Raw genomic sequence first — 22,269 nt, forward strand, 5'->3', positions numbered from 1 at the left:
TCCAGTTAGTCCAGAATGCAGCCGCGCGGGCGGTGTTAGGAGGGACTCGTCGCTCCCATGTAACGCCGTTACTGCGCGAGCTGCACTGGCTGCCGGTGGCTTTCCGGGTGCGCTTCAAGGTGTTGATTATCATCTTCAAAGCGCTCCATGGCATCGGACCTGGATATCTCCGAGACCGCCTTCTGCCTCAGATTACCTCGCATCGGCCAGTACGCTCCCACAGAGTGGGTCTCCTCAGGGTGCCGTCAGCCAGACAGTGCCGGCTGGCGACCCCCAGGGGGAGGGCCTTCTCGGTGGGAGCTCCCACCCTATGGAATGAACTACCCCCAGAGATCAGGGTGATCCCGGATCTCCCTTCCTTCCGCCGCGCCCTCAAGACATGGCTATTTAAGCTGGCAGGACTGGTCTCAGGGGTATTTTTAGTTGGGTTTTAAAACAATTTTTAAAATAACAAAGGCCAAATTAATATTTCCTTTTAATTACGTTTTAATGGTAGTATTTTTGTACTTTTGTATTTGTTTTTATTAGGCTGTTAGCCGCCCTGAGTCCGCAAGGAGAAGGGCGGGGTAAAAATATAATAATAAATAAATAAATAAATAAATAAATAAATAAATAAATAAAGAGAGAGAGAGAGAGAGAGAGAGAGAGAGACCCTTTTGACATCTAAAATGAAGATAACACTGCATATATCCTTTTTTACCTTTATTTTATATATACACACACAAACATACACACACACACACACACATACTGTATATCATAAAGGTAAAAAAGGATATATGCAGTCTTATCTTCATTTTAGATATCAAAAGGGTTTTGCGGCTCCCAGTGTTTTGTTTTCGGTGGGAAACGTGTCCAATTGGCTCTTTGAGTGTTTTGGGTTGCCTACCCCTGATATAGCCCAAACTCTATATTTTAACTGGAAAAGTTGGGGGTCGTCTTATACGCCCAGTCGTCTTATACGCCGGAAAATACGGTAATATTTTTCAGTAATAGATACTGTTCAGAAAAAAACTTGCACCCTTACTGTTTCTTGTTTTCAGTTATCTAAAAATTACTACTTCTTTTTACAATAGTTCTGCTTTAAGAATTGCAAACCTGATTTTGAGTAATTTACATGTCATCATAGATTTCATTTCAACACAGCAGGTCATCTTGCACTGAGTTGTGATATCACCAAAGAAGAAGCCATCCAAAAAACATTTAAAGAAATAGAGAACAAATTAGGTCATATACGCTATCTGGTTAATGCTGCAGGTATCAACAGGTTAGTTTCACATTTAAATTGTAACATATGAAAATACCTTGTATAAAAAGCAGCATGCAGTTTATTTTGTTTTATAGAATAAAAATACATAAATTATAGAAGAAATATAGAGACATAGAGACCCATACAGAGAGAATAATTATACCTTCTTTACAGTAGTTAACACTGAGAGGTCTTTGGTGCTCTCTGAGTTTACTTGTTTTCTTGCAGATGTTTCATTACCCAAACTAGGTAATATCATCAGTTCTAGTAAGGAGTGCTGTTTGCTATCAGTTTATATTCTAGTGCAGTGATGGCGAACCTTTTAGAGACCGAGTGCCCAAACTGCAACCCAAAACCCACTTATTTATCGCAAAGTGCCAGGGTTGCATCAGCATTGTGGTGCCCCCGGGGTGGGTGGGGTGTGTGGCCTACTGGGTGGGCGTGGCTGCAGTGGTCATGGCAGACTGCGTGAGTGTGGCCGGCGCCAGTCCCTTGCCATCTCTGGGGGGCCAATGCTGCTTATTTGCTCACTTCCTGCCCTGTCACTTCCAAACGTCATGTGGTTGCTACTCTGGCAAACTCTGCTTGGGCAACAGCACACATGCCCACAGACAGGACTCCGAGTGCTGCTTCTGGCATGCATGCCATAGGTTCACCACCACTGTTCTAGTGGCTTCTCTGTCAGTGTTGGTGGGGGGAGGCTTAGAGATTCTTTGTTTGGGGCTATTTACTGTTGGTTCTTTGGCAATTTCTTGATTGGTCTGATATTAACTTGGAGTTAATCTATGCTCATCTGGGTGCTGATTGCTGGTGGAGAGGTGATTGAGTGTTTTTGTTCCCTTTTGGGCTGGTTGATAGTCTCTTTTGCATAGTCTATAGATATTGTTAATGTCTATGTATCTATTGATGGCTAATTTATCAGAGTGCCAGACTTCTAGAAATTCCCTGGCATTTTTGGATTTGGCCTGGTGTAAGATTGTCACATTTTCCCAATTGAAACTATGGTTAAATCTGTCTATATATTGTGAAATTAAAAAAATTTCATCATGCCTTTTGACTGCCAGTTGGTGTTCATGCATGCATTCTGCCAATCTTCTGCCTGTTTCTCCTACATAGTTGGTTGTTCCAGTTCTTATATTGTATGTTGTAGATCAGTGCTTTTCAACCTGTGGTACACATACCACTGGTGGTAGGTCGGCACCTGGCAGGTGGTATGCATATGATGGGTTGAAAAGAACTGTAAAAAAAAGTATTAAAAAAGTGTAAAAGTGTAGCAGGGGGATGAGCTAAAGCGGCGGCAGCGCTGCACAGGCCTGTGGGTGAGTCAGTTAGAGCTGCGGTGTTGCCGGGGCTCTGCTGAGCACCCAGGATTGGGCTCCAGCTGATTGGCGCAGGGCACCAGCTGATTGGTGCTTCTGGGAGCAGAGCACAGCCTGGGGGAGAGGACTCAGCTGGAATTGCACCAAAGAGAAAAGGAGGAAAAGGGGGACAGAGGAGAGGATATAAAAGGAGGAGGTTTTGGCAGGAGAGGGAGAGAAAAAAAAGACAATGGGGAAAGAGAAGGGGACGGAGAAAGAGAGATGGAGCAGCACACGGCCTGGGGGAGAGGAGTCAGCTGGAGTTGCACCGAAGAGAAAAGAAGAAGGAGGGGGAGAGAGGAGGGGATATAAAAAAGGAGGTTTTGGTGGGAAAGGCAAAGAAAAAAAAGACGACGGGGAAAGAGAAGGGGACGGAGAAAGAGAGATGGAGAAGAGGAGAGGCTTCTTTGAAACAAAGCAGAGGGAGAGAAGGAGATAGAACAGTGCAAAGATTAATGTCAGAGAATCAGGCACAAGTTTTCCATTAAAGTGTGGTAAGCGGATGTACAGATAGTCCTCAACCTATGACCACAATTGAGCCCAAAATTTATGTTGCTAAATGAGAAATTTATTAAATGGGTTTGTCCCATTTTACAACTTTTCTTGTCACATTTGTTAAGTCAATCACTGCAGTTGTTAAATTAGTAACGTGGTTGTTAAGTGAATCTGGTTTCCCCATTGACTTTGCTTGTCAGAAGGTTGCAAAAGGGGATCACATGACCCTGAAACATTGCAACCGTAATAAATATGAATCAGTTGCCAAGCATCCGAATATAAATTACATGACCCTGGGGATGCTGCAATGGTCATAAGTGTGAAAAATGGTCATAAGTCAGTGCTGTTGTAACAGTCACTAAGCGAACTGTTGTAAGTTGAGGACTACCTGTACTTTATCATTTTTTTCTCTTTTTTTTGGTCATGAAGTTTTTGACACCTTGCTAGGCGACTGGTGGTACTCAAGTATTGCCATATCCTAAATTTGTGAAAAGGTTGAAAAGCACTGTTGTAGATGACTCCTATCTTCTGGGATTGCTGGGTCTTTTGGTTTGCTTAGGATGTTTTGGAGGGCTTTAGTTGGCTTGTGTGCTATGCTAATTCCATGTAGTTGTAGTAGTCTGTTGGTGGTTTCTGAGATATTCTTGATGTATGGCAATGTAATTCTTTTAAGGGTTTGTGTTGGTTGTGCTGTATTGTGTTGAGTGGTCAGAGACTTTTTGATAAAGTTGCATGGATGTCCATTTTGTTGGAATATGTTGTATAGATGCTCCATTTCCTTTTTATGTTGTTCTGAGTTGCTGTAATACATTTGGGTTTGTCTAAATAAAGTCCTTACTCAGCTTCTCTTGTGGGAGGTTGGATTGTTGCTGTCAACTGTCCTGTTGGTGAATCCTGAAAAAGGAACTCCTGGGACATTGTTTTTCCAAGGGTATAAACTTTACTGAATAAACCACATTGGCACAGATGAAGTGAAACCAGCCCTGGGTTTCCCACACAAAAGCAAGTGTAGTTAATCCTCGCTTTTCCCTACAGGCCACCCACAGTCCAAAACATCCATCAATCATGCCTATTCATTTTGTTATGAGAAACAGCCTGTAATACTGAGACATCTACTCGGGGTGTCCTTGGGATGCCAGCAATGTCCTATGGTGTTGATGGATGCTTGAATACTATTCTCCCTCCCCTACATTCCGACCACCCTCTCCCTATTATTGTCAAGCTGTGAGTGAAGAGGAAGTGTAGGTGAAAGTGTGAATCAGTCTTGACATGCCGACCCCCCTAGAACAGAGGTACCCAACCTTTTGGGTACCAGGGACTGGTTCTGTGGAAAACGTTTTTTTCACGGACTGGAGAGTGCGTGGTTTTGTGTGCTGCCTGCATCCCAAAGATGGGGCTTTGCTTGTTCGTGCGGCCCGGTTGCTAGCATTTCGTGGCCTGGTACCGGTTCACAGACTGGGGGTTGGGGACCCTTGCCCTAGAAGAAGGATAGATCTGAAAAAGACCTGAAGGATAGACCTGAAACAGTAATAAACATATTGTCATGCCTCCGTCGGAGCCTGAATCTGCTGAGGAAAATGAGCTGGAACTGGAGCCTATGGAGGTTGAGGGAGAGGTGTGTGGCTTCAGAGGAATGTGGGTGAAGAGCAGGCAGAGGCAGGCCAGGGCCTTGCAGGATTGGGACAGAATGAACATGAGAGATAGAACTCAGGTGATGAGCAAGAGCCACCCCCTCCTGATCCTAGAGCACGGAGAGTGGAGAGAAGGAGGGAACAACGCAGGCAGGCTCAACTACTCGGGAGGAGAGCGCCCCATCCCTATCGACAAGGCACACCTAGAGACTGAGACTTAAGGAGACTCTTTGACCTCATAGTGCTCCTTTCCCTTTACTAGGATGGGAGGAGGAGGTGGTTCTCTGATTGGTCTCAACCTAGAATCTCAAAAAGGTTTTAAAAGACTGCAGTGAAACACCAGTGAACCAGCCTAAGGCTTTTTGGCAACTTCAGCTCCACCATCACCAGGTTTACAATGCAGATGATTTGGAAAGGTCCTTTATATTTGGGACTATCTCTTTACAGGGCTACCTTGGGTTTAGATATTTTGTGGACAAATACACCTTATCCCCCACTCTAAATTCTCTCCGGGGGGGGCTCTTCTTCGATCTGCTTGCCTCTTTTGACTTCCCTAGTCTTATTCAGTCCTTCACGCATGGTGCCCCACATGGCTTTCAAAGAATCTATCCACTAGCCAATGACACTGAGGATGGGGTTCCCTGTGGGAATTCTGGCATGGGCACATAGTCCCTGTGGCTACCTTGAAAGGGGTAAAACTTGTGCTACTATGCACCGAGTTGTTATATGCCACTTCGGTGAATAGTAGGAGCTCGGCACAATTAGTCTGTTGATAATTTACATAACAGCACAGGTATTGCTCTACCAATGAGTTAGTACGTTCAGTGCCTCCATTGGTACTAGGATGATAAGCGGAGCTAAGCCCCTGGGAAGAGCCTATCATTTTAAAAAATTCCCGCCAAAACTTTGCTGTGAACTGCACCCCCCGGTCTGGGATAATGCGCTTCAAGACCCCATGCAGTCTATAGATATGCTGCACAAACGTCTTGGTTAGGATGCGGACTGAAGGAATTCTCGGATATGCCACAAAGTATGCTTGCTTTGAGAACATGTTAATGACAGTATTCCTAGCACTCTTAGGTAGCTCCACAATAAAGTCCATGAGTATCTCCTCCCATGGGTTAGTGGGGGTTACCGACTGTAGCAAGCCTGGAGGCTTCCGAGGTAGGCATTTCATGGAGGCACATATAGGGCAACTGGCCACATAGGTATCTATGTCCTTTTTCATCTTTGGCCAGCAAAACTGTCTCTTTACCAAATGAAGGGTTTTCACAAACCCAAAATGCCTGTGGTTTTCACATCGTGGCTCCTCTGCAGAAGCGAGGTCCTCTGGCTGGCTGGGATGTACAATTTTCTTCTCTTCCATGCCAAACCTTCCTTTAACATCAATTTGTCTTTATGTCTTTGGAACCACTTGTCCCCCCCAAGGCATATTTAAGCGGCTGCGTCAACAAGTCCCCAGCCGGCTGCAGAGGGGCTGTTCTCTGCTGACTTGTAAGCACTGGCGCTGTGAGCTGTCTGGATGGGATGATGGAGCTAACTATTTCCTCTCGGGTACTTCTATACTGGGGCATGTGGGAGAGGGCATCTGCTAAGATTTTTTTCCCCCAGGCAAGTAGCAAAGGGTGAAATTGAAGGGTTAAAATGTTGAGCCCACCTCAACTACTTAGGGGATATCTTCCTTGGGATCTTTAATGCCTCTAGGTTTTTGTGGTCTGTCCTTACCCCAAATGGGATCTTATTACCCTCTAAAAAGTGCCTCTAGGTCAGAAGAGCCCATTGGACATTATAAGCCTCCTTTTCCCAGATGACCCAACACCTCTCAGTATCCGATAATTTGCAAGAAGTATAGGCACAAGGTTGCAACTCCCCTCTTTCATTCTTTTGCAGTAAAACCACCCCCACTGCCACATCGCTAGCATCTGCCTAGATCAGTGATGGTGAACCTTTTAGAGACCGAGTGCCCAAATTGCAACCCAAAACCCACTTATGTATCGCCAGGTGCCAGGTGGACGTGGCCCACTGGGTGGGTGTGGCACACTAGGCATGGCCAGGGTGGGTGTGGCCAGGGTGGGTGTGGATGACAGGCAATTAATATGTGTTGCGAAAATTGAGCCATGCATAAAAAAAAAGAATGATACTTAATGCAGAAACTGGTAATCAGATCACAAAACCACATCCACTTCTTTGAGAAATACCACATGATTTTCCCATTTGCCCACTGGATGCAAAACAGACATGGAGGACTAATGGCCTTTGGGACAATAAATCTGATGAGTAGCTCACTGTAGAACAGGGGTGTCATTGAGGGCCGCATCAGCATTGTGGTTGCCCTCAGGGTTGCCGGGTGGGTGTGGCCAGGGTGGGTGCAGCCTACTGGGTGTTCTGTCCCAGCCTACGTCCGTCTTTGTTGCGTCACAAAAACAAACCCCTCTTTAACAGTAGGCTGGGAAAACCAACCCCTTTTTATTACAAAAACAGTCCTGATAAGTTTGCTCAAAAACATTTTGTTGTCTTATGAAAAGGTTGTCTATTAACCAATTTTTTAGTCTGTCTCGTCCTCAAATTTGTTTTGTATCATCGGTAAAACAAACAGACCATGATCCCTGGAAGTTCTTACAAACGGTTGCCTTCAGCAACCAGCACCGCCCACACCTCCTCTTTTTATACAGCAGTTCCAAGGCGTTGCCTCTCAGTGCCTTCTGTTTTCTCTGGAGTTGTCCCATAGACTGCTGTTGATTTACCCTTGCTAATTGCCTGCGTGCGCGAGCATCAATTAGCAAGTCCATCAGGTGTGCGTCGTCTGAGTCTGACTCAGTCCCCTCACACAGCTGAGCTTCATCAGGAACACGACTGGAGGGCCCAGGCTCTTCATCAAGCCATGAGTCCTGTAATTCATCAGACCCTCCCTCTGACCCTGATGGCCCTTCAAATGCCTCCTCCACCTCCTCCTCAGATTCCTCAGACTCAGCTGTTGGGAACACAGGCTGGCACGGAATCACGACACTATCCCGCACCGCAGGGCCCTTCCCCCGGGTCTGCCGATCCAGATGTGGTCAGGATGGGAATTGGTCATGAAAGGCGGTCACCAAAGCAGGGGCATGAACAGTGGTCGCATCCTCCCAGGTGAACTCCTCTGGTCCATAGCCTTTCCATTCAATCAGGTACTGGAAGCGGCCTTTCACCCAATGGGAGTCCCGAATGCTGGCAACCTTGTACTCGGGAGCACTGTCTCTATCACGTTGTTCTGGTGGGGGAGGTTCGGCTCGGCGGAGTGGACACGCCGGTTGCTCAGGGACCAACAGAGAACGGTGAAAGACCGGATGTACCCGCAGGGAACATGGCAGAGTTAAGCGATAGGCAGCCGGATTGATGACAGCCTCGATTGGGAACGGTCCTACATATCGGTGGTCTAATTTCTTGGCTGGCCGGGTTGATGATAGGTTCCTGGTGGACAGCCATACCCGATCTCCCACCGTTAGTGGAGGCGTATCCCGCCTCGACCGATCAGCAAACCTTTTGTGGTCAGCCTTGGCCTTCTCTAACTGTTGCTGCACCAATCGATGGATCACCTGTAACTCTGCCATGTAGTCGTTCGCTGGTGGTCCCGGTGCGTCTAGTGGGGAAAGAGGGAAAAACCGAGGGTGATAGCCCACATTGGCTAAGAATGGTGTCATCTGCGTGGAGGTGTGCTGTGAGTTATTGAACGCAAACTCAGCCACCGCCAGATAGTCCACCCAATTGTTCTGCTGTTGATTGACATAGCAGCGCAGATATTGCTCCAGGATCTCGATGACCTTCTCGGTCCCTCCGTCAGTTTGGGGATGATGTGCGGATGAGAGGCAGATCTTGACATCCAATGCCTGCATCAACCCCTGCCAGAAACGGGCTGTGAACTGGGCCCCTCTATCGGACACAACCCTATCAGGAAGACCATGCATCCGGAACACCTGCTGGATGAACATGCGACCGGTGGCGTGGGTAGACGGCAAGCCACGGCATGGGATGAAGTGCACCATCTTGGTCAGCATGTCCACCACCACGAACACCGTCGTGAATCCAGAAGATGGGGGTAAGTCCGTCAGGAAGTCCATGGACACAGCCCCCCAGGGTCTTTTGGGTGTCGGCAAGGGCTGCAGTAGTCCGGGTGGGGCCCCTGTCGCTGACATAGCCTGCCTACATGGGATACAAGATGAGACGTAGGTCTGGACGTTGTGTCGGACTCGGGGCCACCAGAAGGTACGGGAGACCAAGTTCAGGGTCTTGAACAGGCCAAAATGCCCCGCCGCAGGATTGTCGTGACACTGGCTGAGGATGAGTCCCCTGAGCGGCCCTCCAGGAACATAGAGCCGATCACAATAGTGGAGGAGTCCATCCATGACTGTCTATGGGGAATTGGGCCCCACCTCCTTTCGCTGAGCCACCCACCCATCCTGCTGCTGGGCCTCCCAAATCCGAGCCCGTACATCTATCGGCTCCCGCACCGCAGCAAAAGACTCGATAGGGAGCACTGTCCCGGGCAGAAGCTTGTCTTCTGCTCGGGAATATTCGGGCTTCCTGGACAGAGCATCCGCTCTTTGATTGTGACCGCTGGGTACGTACGTCACCCGGAAATTGAACCTCACAAAGAAGAGAGACCACCAGATCTGGTGTTGGTTCAATTTCCAAGTGGTCTGCAGGCTTTCCAAATTCTTATGGTCCGTTTGGACCTCGATTTGATGATGCGCCCCTTCCAGATGATGCCTCCAGGCCTCGAACGCCACTTTAATGGCCAGTAGCTCCTTCTCCCAGATGGTATAGTTGCGCTCCGCCAGATTCAATTTCCATGAATAGTACGCGCAAGGAAAGAGGGCACCGCCGGGCGTCGTCGCCTGAAGTAACACTGCCCCAATTGCAATGTCGGAGGCATCCGCCTCCACGACAAATGGCCGTTGCGGGTCAGGATGCTTCAGGATGGACTCCTTCATGAAGGCTTCCTTCAAAGCCTGGAAAGCCCGTTGTTCTGGAGCATCACACTGGAACCGAGTCTTTTTCTGCATGAGCCGAGTAAGGGGGGCTGTCATGGTAGCAAACCCGGGGATGAAAGTCCGATAATAGTTGGTGAACCCAAGAAGTCGCTGGACATCCTTCACATGACGTGGGGGTTGCCAACTCTGCAGAGACTCGACCTTACTCGGCTCCATGGCAATGCCCTCGGGAGAAATGCGGTGACCCAGGAACTCAATAGTCGTCTGGTAGAACTGGCACTTCTCTAGTTTGGCATATAGCCGATGTTCTCGGAGCCGCTGCAGGACCTGACGGAGATGCTGATGGTGCACCTCTCGCAATCGGGAGTAGATCAGGATGTCGTCCAAGTAGATCACGACAAACTGATCTAAGAAGTCCCGGAAGATGTCATTCATAAAGTGCTGGAACACGGCAGGGGCGTTGGTCAGGCCGAATGGCATCACTGTGTACTCAAAGTGCCCGTACCAAGTACCAAACGCCATCTTCCACTCATCACCCGACCGAACTCTGACAAGGTTATAAGCTCCACACAAGTCCAGTTTTGTGAAGATCTTTGTCTCACGGAGCCGGTCCAAGAGTTTGGGGATGATGGGCAGCAGGTATCGGTTGCGCACCGTGATGGCATTTAATTTCCTATAATCACAGCAAAGCCGCAATTCACCGGACTACTTCTTGACAAAGAGCACAGGTGCAGACACTGGCGAGGACGAGGGCCGAATAAAACCCCGAGCCAAATTCTTGTCCAAAAAGTCCCGCAATGCGGCCAACTCGGGGTCCGATATGGAATACAAACGCCTCACTGGGAGAGGCGCGTCAGGGACTAAGTCAATGGGGCAGTCATAGGGCCTGTGGGGGGCAATTGATCCGCCTCAGGCTCGCTGAAAACATCAGCATAATCTGCCAATTCAGAGGGTAAGGAGACCCCCATGGGCCCCTCTACCTGACCGGCACAGATGTGGTAGGTGTGATCCACGCACTGTAAGCTTGGAAAGGTGACCAAGTTCTGTGACCAATAAATCTGTGGGTCATGCGCCCGGAGCCATGCCAGTCCCAAGACCACGGGGAAATGCAGGTCTGATGTGATATAAAACTGGATGGCCTCCTCATGTGAACTGATGGCACGACAGCTCCCTCAGCACCTGGAAGAAACTATCTAGACTTGCGCCAGTCCGGCTTCCAGCCTGGGCACAGCACAGAAACGGCATTGGTCGCGTTGGTTGATGATCTCTGGAGGGCTCGGGATAGAGGCTGTTCCTCTATCCTGGTCCTGCTAGACCTCTCAGTGGCTTTTGATACCATCGACCATGGTATCTTGTTGCACCGGTTAGGGGGGTTGGGGTTGGGGGGCACCGTTTTACGGTGGTTCTCCTCCTACCTCTCGGACTGGTCGCAATTTGTGTTGGCAGGGGGGCAGAGGTCGACTTCGAGGCGCCTCACTTGTGGGGTACCACAGGGGTCGGTCCTCTCGCCTCTCCTGTTCAACATTTATATGAAGCCACTGGGTGAGATCATCCGTTGTTTCGGGGTGGAGTTTCGTCAGTACGCAGATGACACCCAGCTGTACATCTCCACCCCGGACCACCCCAACGATGCCGCGGAAGTGATGTCCCGGTGCCTGGAGGCTGTGCGAGTCTGGATGGGGAGGAACAGGCTTCGACTCAACCCGTCCAAGACCAAGTGGCTGTGGTTTCCGGCGTCACGACATAACCAATTGGCTCCATCTCTGGCTATCGGGGGCGAGTCATTAGCTCCCGCGGAGAGGGCCCGCAACCTGGGCGTCCTCCTGGATGCTCGGCTGTCTTTAGACGATCATGTGACGGCCGTGGCCAGGGGGGCTTTTCATCAGGCTCGCCTGATACGCCAGTTGCGCCCCTTTCTGGATCGTGACGCCCTACGCACGGTCACTCAAGCCCTCATTTCCCGCCTGGACTATTGCAATGCTCTCTACATGGGGCTCCCCTTGAGGTGCACCTGGAGGCTCCAGCTAGTTCAGAATGCGGCCGTGCAAGGGATTTTGGGGGCCTCTAGATACTCCCATGTAACACCTGAGGACGCGCTCGACGTGACCGACGGACACCGGAAGGCCCACGCGAAGTTCCACAATCATTGTTGAAAATTTCGCGAGGTACCGTTACCTGGATCCATAAACGTTCTGGCGGAGGATGGTTTATGGAGGGAAGCTGGTCAGGCGAGGGTGTCTCTCCCGGTCCTTAGGGTGCCGTCGGCCAGTCAATGCCGGCTGGCGAACCCCAGGGGGAGAGCCTTCTCTGTGGCAGCTCCTGCCCTCTGGAATGACCTACCCCCCAATCTACGTACAACTACGGACCTGCGCCTCTTCCACCGAGCCTTAAAAACCCATCTATTCCATGCGGCCGGCCTGGCGTAGTTTTGATTGTGTTTTGGTAGGGGTTTTTATATGGGATATTTTAGAGCAGGCTTTTTATTTAATATTTATTGTGATTTTTATTATTGCCTGTTCACCGCCCTGAGTCCCGTAAGGGAGATAGGGCGGTATATAAATTTAAATAATAAATAATAAATAAATACATAGCGGTTGCGTGGCAGCCTTAATTGGCCCAGACAGGAGCACTCGACCATCAATGGTCTCCACTAACATCGGCGGATCCACCGGGCATTGGGGAATCGCCCATTTAGCCACAAATGCTGCGTCCATAAAGTTTGTCGTGGCCCCAGAGTCAATCAAGACATGGATGGGAATCCCCTTGGGCAACCTAGGGAGAATCAGGTGCACCTCCAAAATCAAATGCCTTGGGGGTCCGTGGGCAGCATCTGAAGGGTGTGGCTCGGTGTTGCGGGATGCCCGACCCAAAAGGCCTTTCAGGTCGGGCATGTGCCATTTCCCGACAGGGGAGCAGATGGCAGTCTCGGAACAGGCTCAGTCACAGAAAGCGGCCAAATGCCCAGGGTCCCCACAGTAAAAACACAACCCCCCCGAACGTCGCCTGTTCATCTCTGCCACCGATAGGCGAGGTCTGGCAGCACCTAACTCCATTGGCTCCTCCCTCTGGACCGGAGTCTCACGCACAACGGGGGCAGTACGGGTCTCTGGGGTGGCACGGCGACTCCTTCACTACTGCAGCCGGGCGTCGATCCGCAGACAGAGATGAATGAGCCCATTAAGGTCCAGGGGAACATCAACACGGGCCAGCTCATCCAGCATCTCCTCCGACAATCCATCCTGGAAAGCGTCCATGAGCGCAGCCTCATTCCAGGGTGAATCCTGGCTAAGCAGCCGAAATTCACTGATATAGCCCTGCAGGGGGTGTCGGCCTTGCCTCAGAGCTTTCAAATGCTGGGTAGCTGTCTGAGTCTTGATGGGGTCCTCATACATCATCCGCATGTAATCACAAAACCCCACAAAGTTGTCCATCAATGGACTAGGTTGGGCTAGCAGGGGTGTGCCCCAATGAGCTGCAGAACCAGAGAGCAGGCTTATCATAAACCCCACTTTATCCCAGTCAGTGGGGAAATCATCTGCTTTTACACTGATATACAGGTGGCATTGTCCCATGAAAACAGGAAACATGTCCGGGTTGCCATCAAATTTGTCCGGCCTCACCACTTGGCAATTTCTCCTGGGTGGTGGTGGAGCAGCAGAAACATGGGCAGATAGCTGAGCAACTTGGGCAGATAACAAAGCCAGTTGCTGGGAGAGCTGGGTGTTCTCAGCACATAGCTGCTCCATAATAGTAGGGGATTAGGCTGAAGGTAAACTGTTCTGTCCCAGCCTACGTCCGTCTTTGTTGCGTCACAAAAACAAGCTCCTCTTTAACAGTAGGCTGGGAAAACCAACCCCTTTTTATTACAAAAACAGTCCTGATAAGTTTGCTCAAAAACAAAAACAACAGAATACTTTTCCAACAGATAATTGGTTAAAAAATCAGACAGAGCAGGAGTTTAAACAAAACATTCATCGGTAAAACAAACAAACCATGATCCCTGGAAGTTCTTACAAACGGTTGCCTTCAGCAACCAGCACCGCCCACACCTCCTCTTTTTATACAGCAGTTCCAAGGCGTTGCCTCTCGGTGCCTTCTCCGTTTTCTCTGGAGTTGTCCCATAGACTGCTGTTGATTTACCCTTGCTAATTGCCTGCGTGCGCGAGCATCAATTAGCAAGTCCATCAGGTGTGCGTCGTCTGAGTCTGATTCAGTCCCCTCACACAGCTGAGCTTCATCAGGAACACGACTGGAGGGCCCAGGCTCTTCATCAAGTCGTGAGTCCTATAATTCATCAGAGCCTCCCTCTGACCCTGATGGCCCTTCAAATGCCTCCTCCACCTCCTCCTCAGATTCCTCAGACTCAGCTGTTGGGAACACAGGCTGGCACAGAATCACGACACTGGGTAAGTGTGAATGGAGTGGGTGTGGCCTATTGGGTGGGCATGGCCAGCTCTACATCGTTCACGTCAAGGATGCCTGTGGGGCCTGAGCACAAGTGGGACAGATCTGAGGGTCTCTGGCAGAAGGGTGTGTGACCAGGGCCAAGGCAGCGGGGGCCATTCCCTCACTGTTTCCAGGATGGCTTCGCAGGCCACATGAAACCACTTCACGGGCCGCATCTGGACCCCGGGCCTTGTGTTTGACATGTCTGCTGTAGAAGAAACTTACTACAATTAGTCCTCAACTTACAACAGTTCATATAGTAACCCTTCAAAGTTACAACAGCACTGAAAATAAAAACGACTTACCATTTTTCACACAACCATTGCAGCATCCCAGGGTCACATGATCAAAATTCAGAGACTTGTCATATTTATCACAGTTGCAGTGTCCCAGGGTCATGTGATTACCTTTTGCGACCTTCTGACCAGCAAAGTCAATGGGGAAGCCAGATTCACTTAACAACAGTGTTTCTAACTTCACAACTACAGTGATTCACTTAACAGCTGTGGCAAGAAAGGACATAAAATGGGGCAAAATTCATTTAATAGCTGTCTCACTTAGCAACAGAGATTTTGGGCTCAACTGTGGTTGTAAATAGAGGACTACCTGTACATTTTCTTTTTAGAAAAACTAGTTGCTCACTGATAACCAGAAGGCCTGAAGAACCAGCCATACAAATGGCAGGTCTTCCTCCACCAAGTCCGATTGCTATCCAGCTTTTTCCAACTTGGATTCTTCCTTCCAGATTTGCTGGGTAGAGAATTCTAGGACTCATCATCCAAGCTCATTTCATATACTCTTATATTTTTCAAGTAATTATAAACTTTTGTGCTCAGTTTCTAGTGATATATGTGGTTATTTGGAACCACATATACATACACACATACACACACACATACACACATACACACACATACACACATACACACACATATGTATACCTATACATACACCTATATACACCTATACATATACATATACATGCATACATACTATGTGTGTGTGTGTGTGTATGTACATATCTGTATGTGTGTGTGTGTGTGTATGTATATGTGTGTGTGTGCACACATATCAGTGTGTCTTGACTAGGGTTCAATTAGTCTAGAAAGGAAGGAAGGTTGTTTGTGTGCCGTGTGTGGAGACAGGGCTGTGTGCCTTGCTGCGTCGCCTCCCTTTGAATCGCCCACAGAGACCCTGCTTCCCCAGCTCCCCTTCCTGGGTCCTCCCAGCCCTAGCAGTTCTACCTCTCCCAGTTTCACTCTCTCCGGTGACCTTGTTACTCCTCCACCACCCAGCCTGGATCTGCCCAGCTCTTGCAGCTGCTCCCTGACTCCCAGTGCAGAGAGAAAGAGAGCGAGAGCACTGGTGCATGTGGAGAGGGGGAGGGGAGCAGCCTGGCCCCGCCTCCCTCTGGGGCGATGGCGCGCGTGCCCACAGGGACGGCTCTGTGTGCCGCCTGTGGCACGCGTGCCATCGGTTCACCATCATAGGCCTAGATTATAAAATGCTCATCTGGGTTTGGCTGTGCGGCAAAGAGCCACTTCAGCTTTTCGAAGGCCACTTGGCATTTACTGGACCAAATTAGTGGCTGACTCGGTTTGGGTTTCACCTCTCCCCCCGTCTTGAGCAGGTTGGTGATCGGCAGGACTATCTGTGCAAAAGTGGGAATGAACTGCCAAAAAAAGTTCACAAACCCCAAGAAACTTTGTAGCTGCCTTCTGGTGCAGGGAGGCCTCCCACTCCAGAATTGCCTTCACCTTACCTGGGTCCATTTCTACCCCATACTTAGAAATGCGATAGCCCAGATAGTCTCAGTTGGTTTTGTGAAAGTCACATTTAGACAGTTTCATATACAGCTGGGCTTTTCGTAGCTTCTCAAGTACTGCTCTCACTTACATGCTCTTCCATAGTCTCGATATAAATTAAAATATCATCTAGGTACACCAGCACCCCTTTATACAGATGCTCATGCAGGACCTGGTTTATCAACTGCATGAATACTGCTGGTGCTCCTTGCAGCCTAAATGGCAACACCTGAAATTGGTAGCAACCCAAGGGGCAGTTAAATGTGGTTTTCCACTAATCCCCCTTCTTAATTCTCATTTGGCAATATGCCTCCCTCAGGTCCAGTTTAGTGAAGATTTTCCCTTTGGATAGGTAACCCAATATGTCTCTCATAAGGGGGAGGGGATACATATTTTCCATGCAGATACAGTTCAGTCCATGGTAATCCATGCACAGTCTAAGAGACCTGTCTTTCTTCTTCTTGAAAAGCACAGGGGCAGCCATCCTTGACTTCTCTGGATGGATAAATCCCCTGGCTAAGTTCTTATCTATACACCCTCAAAGTTCTTCCATCTCCCTTGGCATCATGGACTACATCTTCGGCTTGAGTAATTTGGCCCCAATCTATGGAGCTATGGGGCAGGAGCACGTCCAATTGCCTCTCTCTGAACACCTCTGCTAGGTCGCAGTATTCATTTGGAATGAGCAGCCCTAACTCCCCACTCCCCTTTAGTGTATTAGCTGATTCCACTTTCACTTTCCTAATTGCAGGCTTGTGGCTGGCATTTGGCACTTTTGCTAGCTCCTGCTGGCTAGCCGCTTTCTTTCTCATACGCCACTTGTTGCTGTCCCAATCCACTGACGGATTCCATTTCCTCAACCAGGCTAGTCCTAGGATCATGGTTTCAGTCATTCCAGGAGCCACAATAAAAATATAGTCTCTATGTGGAGCCCAGCCCTTAGGCTCACTGGCTCTGTTAGGCAGGTTGCGGGTATCCCTCCCATGAGGGAATCATCTAACTAGGAGAATCCACTGGGCTGCATTAACTTCCTTAGCCTCAGTCCTAGTTTTTCCATTATCTGAAGGCTGATTTGGCATCAAGTGCACCCTGAATCCAATAAGGCATGAGGACCCCCTCTTATTCCCAAAGAGGGCACCAAAATCTCCACCTGAATCATCATATGGATGTTAGTACCACTTACCATCGGATCATCTTCTCCTTCACTGTTTCTTTTGTAGAAGACCAAGCCAGGCTTGTCGTGGATCGGAGTTCCCTCCCCTTCTCTGGATTGGGGAAACACCTCCATGACTGGTTGAACCACCCGCTTTTTCTCTTTCGGCTTTGCAGGTGGGTTTTTTTTGCTTTGGCTGGGCTTGTGGTGCAGATGCCGGTTGCAGTGTGAGGCAGTTGGCCACTCGGTGACCTTCCTTCCCACATCGGAAACACGTTCCTGGGCTCCGGCAGGGCTTCTCCCCTTTCCTTCCACAGGGCACTTGGTGTCTCTTGGGCATTCATTAGGACTGGTTCTCATATGCAATGTGTTCCAGGTACCTGTGCCATCAGTTTGAGCTTCATATTTGTGGCTAGCTAGTACCATGCTTGGAGGTTGCAAGGCACCCCCCACTATAGGCAGTTATGATACAGCTCCTTGTTCAACCTCTTCTGAATTGGTAGACCAGCATACTCTTGGGCCAATCTCTCAGATGAGCCACCAGGCTGCGGAAATCTTGGATGTATTCTGCCACTGGCTTTTTGCCTTGCCATAGGGAGTGGATGCAGGTCTCTGCTCGCTGGGCTGACGTGAGGTCCTTGAATCTGTCTTGCGACGCCTACATGAAAGCATCCAGATTTTGCAGCTCTGGAGCCCTTTTGTTATGGAGAGACACCAGCCACCCTGCGGCATTCCCTTCTAGGTTAGATGTAATGGCATTGACCCAGGCGTGCTCTTCCGGGTTCATCACTCCATAGCATTCCATCTAGTTCTAGATCTGGGTCAGGAAATAGGCCAGGTTATTGGGTCACCCATCGAACTGGACCGCCAGGGGAGGCGGCAGTGGGTACTGTAACACCAAGATGTATCCAGATGGCAACCCCACTGCTGCCAGGGGGAGCAGAGCAGGGACTCCAGCTGCCATTGGGGCTGCATGTACTGGTGGGGAGGCAGCAGGGACGGGAGGTGCCATCCCTTAGTGGGGGGCTTCCATCACCGCAAGGAGGGTAGGCACCATCAGCTGCAGGAGGGGAGGAGATGGGGTAGACAGAGGTTTCATGGCACCCATGTTAGCTCCTGCGATTCCTGCCCTCAAGTGAGGTGGCTCCCTGGACCTGCAGTCCGCTGAACTTTCCCTCAGCTGTTCCATCGATGGGCTGCGAACCATGGCTGGGAACTTCCACTCAGCCAGGTCATTCCACTTGGCTGCTCACCTGGTTTTCCATTTGCTCCCCCAGGCTACCATGACCCCAAGGGGGACTGGTTGGTCCTGGGCTTCTGCTGTCTTCCCTATGTGGCTTGCCCACCAGACCTTAGGGCCCGGGTAGGTTCCCTTCATCGCTCTCTCCCCCTTGAACGTGGGCGGTTGGGGTGTGTGCCGGCTGCTTGCATTCCAGCTTCGGCTTGAGTCCTTGCTGGAGTCTCTCGAAAGGGGGCTCCCCCCAGCTTTGTCTCCCCATCCGGGTCTTGATTGGCTGCCGATATCCTGAAGCTGCTAACATCCTGGTGGAGTCCAGGTAGGTTGCTAGAGAGAGAGCTGGTTTAATGTCAACTGTACAGTTGGCGAATCTAGAAAAAGGAACTCCTGAGACATTGTTTTTCCAAGAGTATAAAACTTTACTGAATAAGCCACATTTGGCACAGAAGAAGCAAAACCAGCTCTGGGTTTCCCGTGCAAAAGTGTAGTTAATCCCCCCTTTTCCCTTTGGCAACCATAGTCCAAAACATCCATCAATCACGCCTCTTCATTTTGATATGAGAAGCAGTCTGCAATGCCAGGATATCTGCTCGGGGTGCCCTTGGATGCCATCAATATCTCATGGTGCAGGCAGATGTTTGAATACTGTTCTCCCTCCCCTGTATTCCAATCACCCTCTCCCTATTATTGTCAAGCTGTGAGTGAAGAGGAAGTGTAGGTGAAAGTGAGCATCAGTCTTGACAGTTGCTTTGGTAGTGGAGCACCTGGTTAGAATGGGTGATTTTTCTGTACACATGCTTTTCTAATTTGCCATTGTGGTCTCTTCTGATCAGGATGTCCAGGAAGGGTAGCAAATTGTTGTTTTCTTCTTCTCTAGTAAACTGAATTTCTTTAAAAATGTTATTGATAGTTCTGAGGGTGTATACTAATTGGTCCTTTTTATTATGGTGAAGGTGTGGTCTACATATCTAACCCCTATTTTTGGTTGTATTTGTGGAAGTGCTATGGCTTCTAGGCATTACATGAAGTCCACTATAAGTCCTGAAAGCAGTGATCTCATAGGCGTACCTTTAATTTGTTGGTAAATTTATCCATCAAATATGTAGTTATGCAGAGTTTTATGAGATCCATAATCCTTGGTGCTTCAATCTTCATGTATTCAGTTAAATCAGGTGTACTGTGGAATGGATGAGAAGCAGCAGACCCATCTTCCCATGTTTCTATGGATGCCCCAAAATACACAAACCTGGCATATCCCTCCATCCAATCATATCACTACCAGGGACCTCTACATACAGCATTGCAAAAGAATCAACACAAAATCTTGGGCACCTTACAAGAGGAAGCAAACACTCCATTAACACTCCACTATAGTGCCTTCGAACAATCAGGGATGTGACTATAGATGAGGATGAAATCATGATCTCATTTGATGTCACAGCCCTGTTCCTAGATCCTTAGATTCAGAATTAGCCAAAGAATCTGTGACTGCATTGTTCCACAGCACACCTCACTTAACTGAAGATCAAAACATAATCTTGAAATATCCTCTTAATTCCTATGAATCTATATACTGATAAAATGCTAAACAGAATTGTATAGAGTTTTCTGTATATCAGTTTCATATTAAAAGATATTTAAACTGTAAGACTTCAGAACTTCAAATATATTGTACTTACAAAATGATAGTTTAAGCAAAGATACATAGGTAAAATATTATGGAAATATACAAAGCTTGATAGTTAATTCTTCATCAGCAACATTCCTTTAATAAATATAGTATGTTAAGTTTAGGTACACAACTTCATAATGAAATTATTAGAATAAATTCAGAATTGACCCAACTGTAATCAATTAAATACAACTAATTTTTTTTCTTGATTCCAGGGATGGACTACTGTTGCGAACCAAATCTGAAGATATGATATCCCAGCTTCAGACAAATCTTTTGGGAACTATGTTGACATCTAAAGCTGCTGTAAAGACTATGATTCAACAGCAGGGTGGTGCTATTGTTAATGTTGGTATGCTTACCTAAACAAACTTGGATTCATTGTTTTAGTACTATATTTAATACATTATTTTTCTGGAAATAATGTAAGTTGTGTTTAAAAATACCTTTGTATAAGTTAATATATTTGAAAGTTATTATAAAAATCCCTAATAATTTGGGTCTAAAATTCTTCTTTGTATGTGGTATCTTTTACCTACAGAAAGTGCATTACATTTCAGCATAAAATGATACTTAATAGAATAACAGAGTTGGGGACCATGGAGGTCTTCTAGTTCAACCCTCTGTTCAAGCAGGAAACCCTATACTATTTCAGACAAATGGCTGTCCAATATCTTCTTAAAATCTCCAGTGTTGGAGCATCCACAACATCTGGAGTCAAGTCATTCCACTGATTAATTGTTCTAACTGTCAGGAAATTTCTCCTTAGTTCTGGGTTGCTTCTCTTCTTGATTAGTTTTCATCCATTGCTTCTTGTCCTGCCTCAGATGCTTTGGAAAATAGGTTGACTCTCTCTTCTTTGTGACAGCCCTATAGATATTAGGATAGTACTATCATGTCATCCCTAGTCCTTCTTTTCATTAAACTAGGCATACCCAATTCCAGCAATTGTTCTTCATATGTTTTAGCCTCCAGTTCCTTAATCATCTTTGTTCCTTTTCTTTGATGCATTAAGAAACTATAAGACTGTCAAGGATGCTGATTACAACCATCCTTATTAATTGTAGTATGCCAGATCAAGCTATTAGGATAACTAATTAATGTACAATAGATCATTTATCTGTCCTGCGTGTAAGAATCGGTTAATTCTCCTTTAGGGTGTTACACTACGTTTTTGTCTTTATTTCCTTTCCTTACCAGTTGTAAACTTTGCCACCTTGTAGCTGGTGCTCATGAGTCTTCTGGGTACAAGAGATCAAGGACTCACTACAGTCTGTTGGTTTTGAAAAATTTATTTATTTTTATTTATTTAGAAAATTTGTATTGCTACCTACTCGCACATGGTGACTCAAAGCGGCTTACATAAATAGAAAACCACCCTATAAAAAATAAAATAAGGAAAAATAATAAAATAATATAATAACCCCCCACCCCAGCGACAACACACATTAAACTAGCCATTAGCTGGGCTCTATCCCATTCTGGGTTTCCCAGGTCCGCTGGCAGAACCAGGTCTTCAGCGCCTTCCAAAAGAGTGTTAGAGTGGGGGCCAGTGTAATCTCTGAGGGAATGATGTTCCAGAGTGAGGGAGCCACCATGGAGAAGGCCCTTCTTCTGGGTCCCACCAGATGCATCTCCTTAAGGGACGGGACTCACAATATTCCTTTCCTCCCTGCTGTAATGGGTCAGGTAGATATGACTGGCAAGAGATGGTCCCTCAGGTAAACTGGTCTCAAGCCATGAAGGGCTTTAAAGGTGATATTAAATGATAATTTAATGCTCTACTTTTGGCATTTTGGGGGTGAGCTTTCCACCAGAGAAGGGTTTTCTCTTTCCTTTCAGTATTTCAAAACAAAATAGTACTCCTCCTTTGATTCCTTTAGAATCAAAAAATTCCAAACATTATAACAGTTTCATAATACCTTCCACTTTAGCACTGAAGATATTTTTTATATTGTTATTGCTTTAAAAATGACTGTGATTAAGCACATTTTTCACTCAATTTTAAAACAGAAAATGTAACAAGGACTTAGCTTTATTTTTTCTGTATAGATTGATTCTCCAGCATGAGGGATGGATAATCCACTTGATTGGGTTTCCTGAAGTCCCTTGTACCCAATAAGACTAAGTCTGAGATAGCCACGCCTCCTGCCTGGCCGCACATGCCCAGTTCTGACTTAGTCTTACCCAGACAAGGCGTGTTGTTTCTCTGCTCTCCAGACTCAGGTTTTATTTAACTATTTTGGATATTTCTAC

General features: G+C 47.7%; 1 protein-coding gene across 3 annotated transcripts in view; it reads left to right on the top strand.

Annotated features, from left to right (window-relative positions):
- CBR4 (carbonyl reductase 4) overlaps nucleotides 1–22,269 on the top strand; it is a 39,652-nt gene that overhangs the window by 7,940 nt on the left and 9,443 nt on the right. For all 3 annotated transcript variants that reach the window (XM_015816546.1, XM_015816547.1, XM_015816548.2), the window contains exons 3-4: nucleotides 1,147–1,267; nucleotides 20,229–20,365. In XM_015816546.1, coding sequence (XP_015672032.1) covers nucleotides 1,147–1,267; nucleotides 20,229–20,365 — 258 coding nt within the window. The remainder of the gene's footprint in view (nucleotides 1–1,146; nucleotides 1,268–20,228; nucleotides 20,366–22,269) is intronic.

This window comes from Protobothrops mucrosquamatus, unplaced genomic scaffold (assembly GCF_001527695.2).
Source record: "Protobothrops mucrosquamatus isolate PMUCROS unplaced genomic scaffold, P.Mucros_1.0 scaffold464, whole genome shotgun sequence".
NCBI classification, from domain to species: Eukaryota; Metazoa; Chordata; class Lepidosauria; order Squamata; family Viperidae; genus Protobothrops; species Protobothrops mucrosquamatus.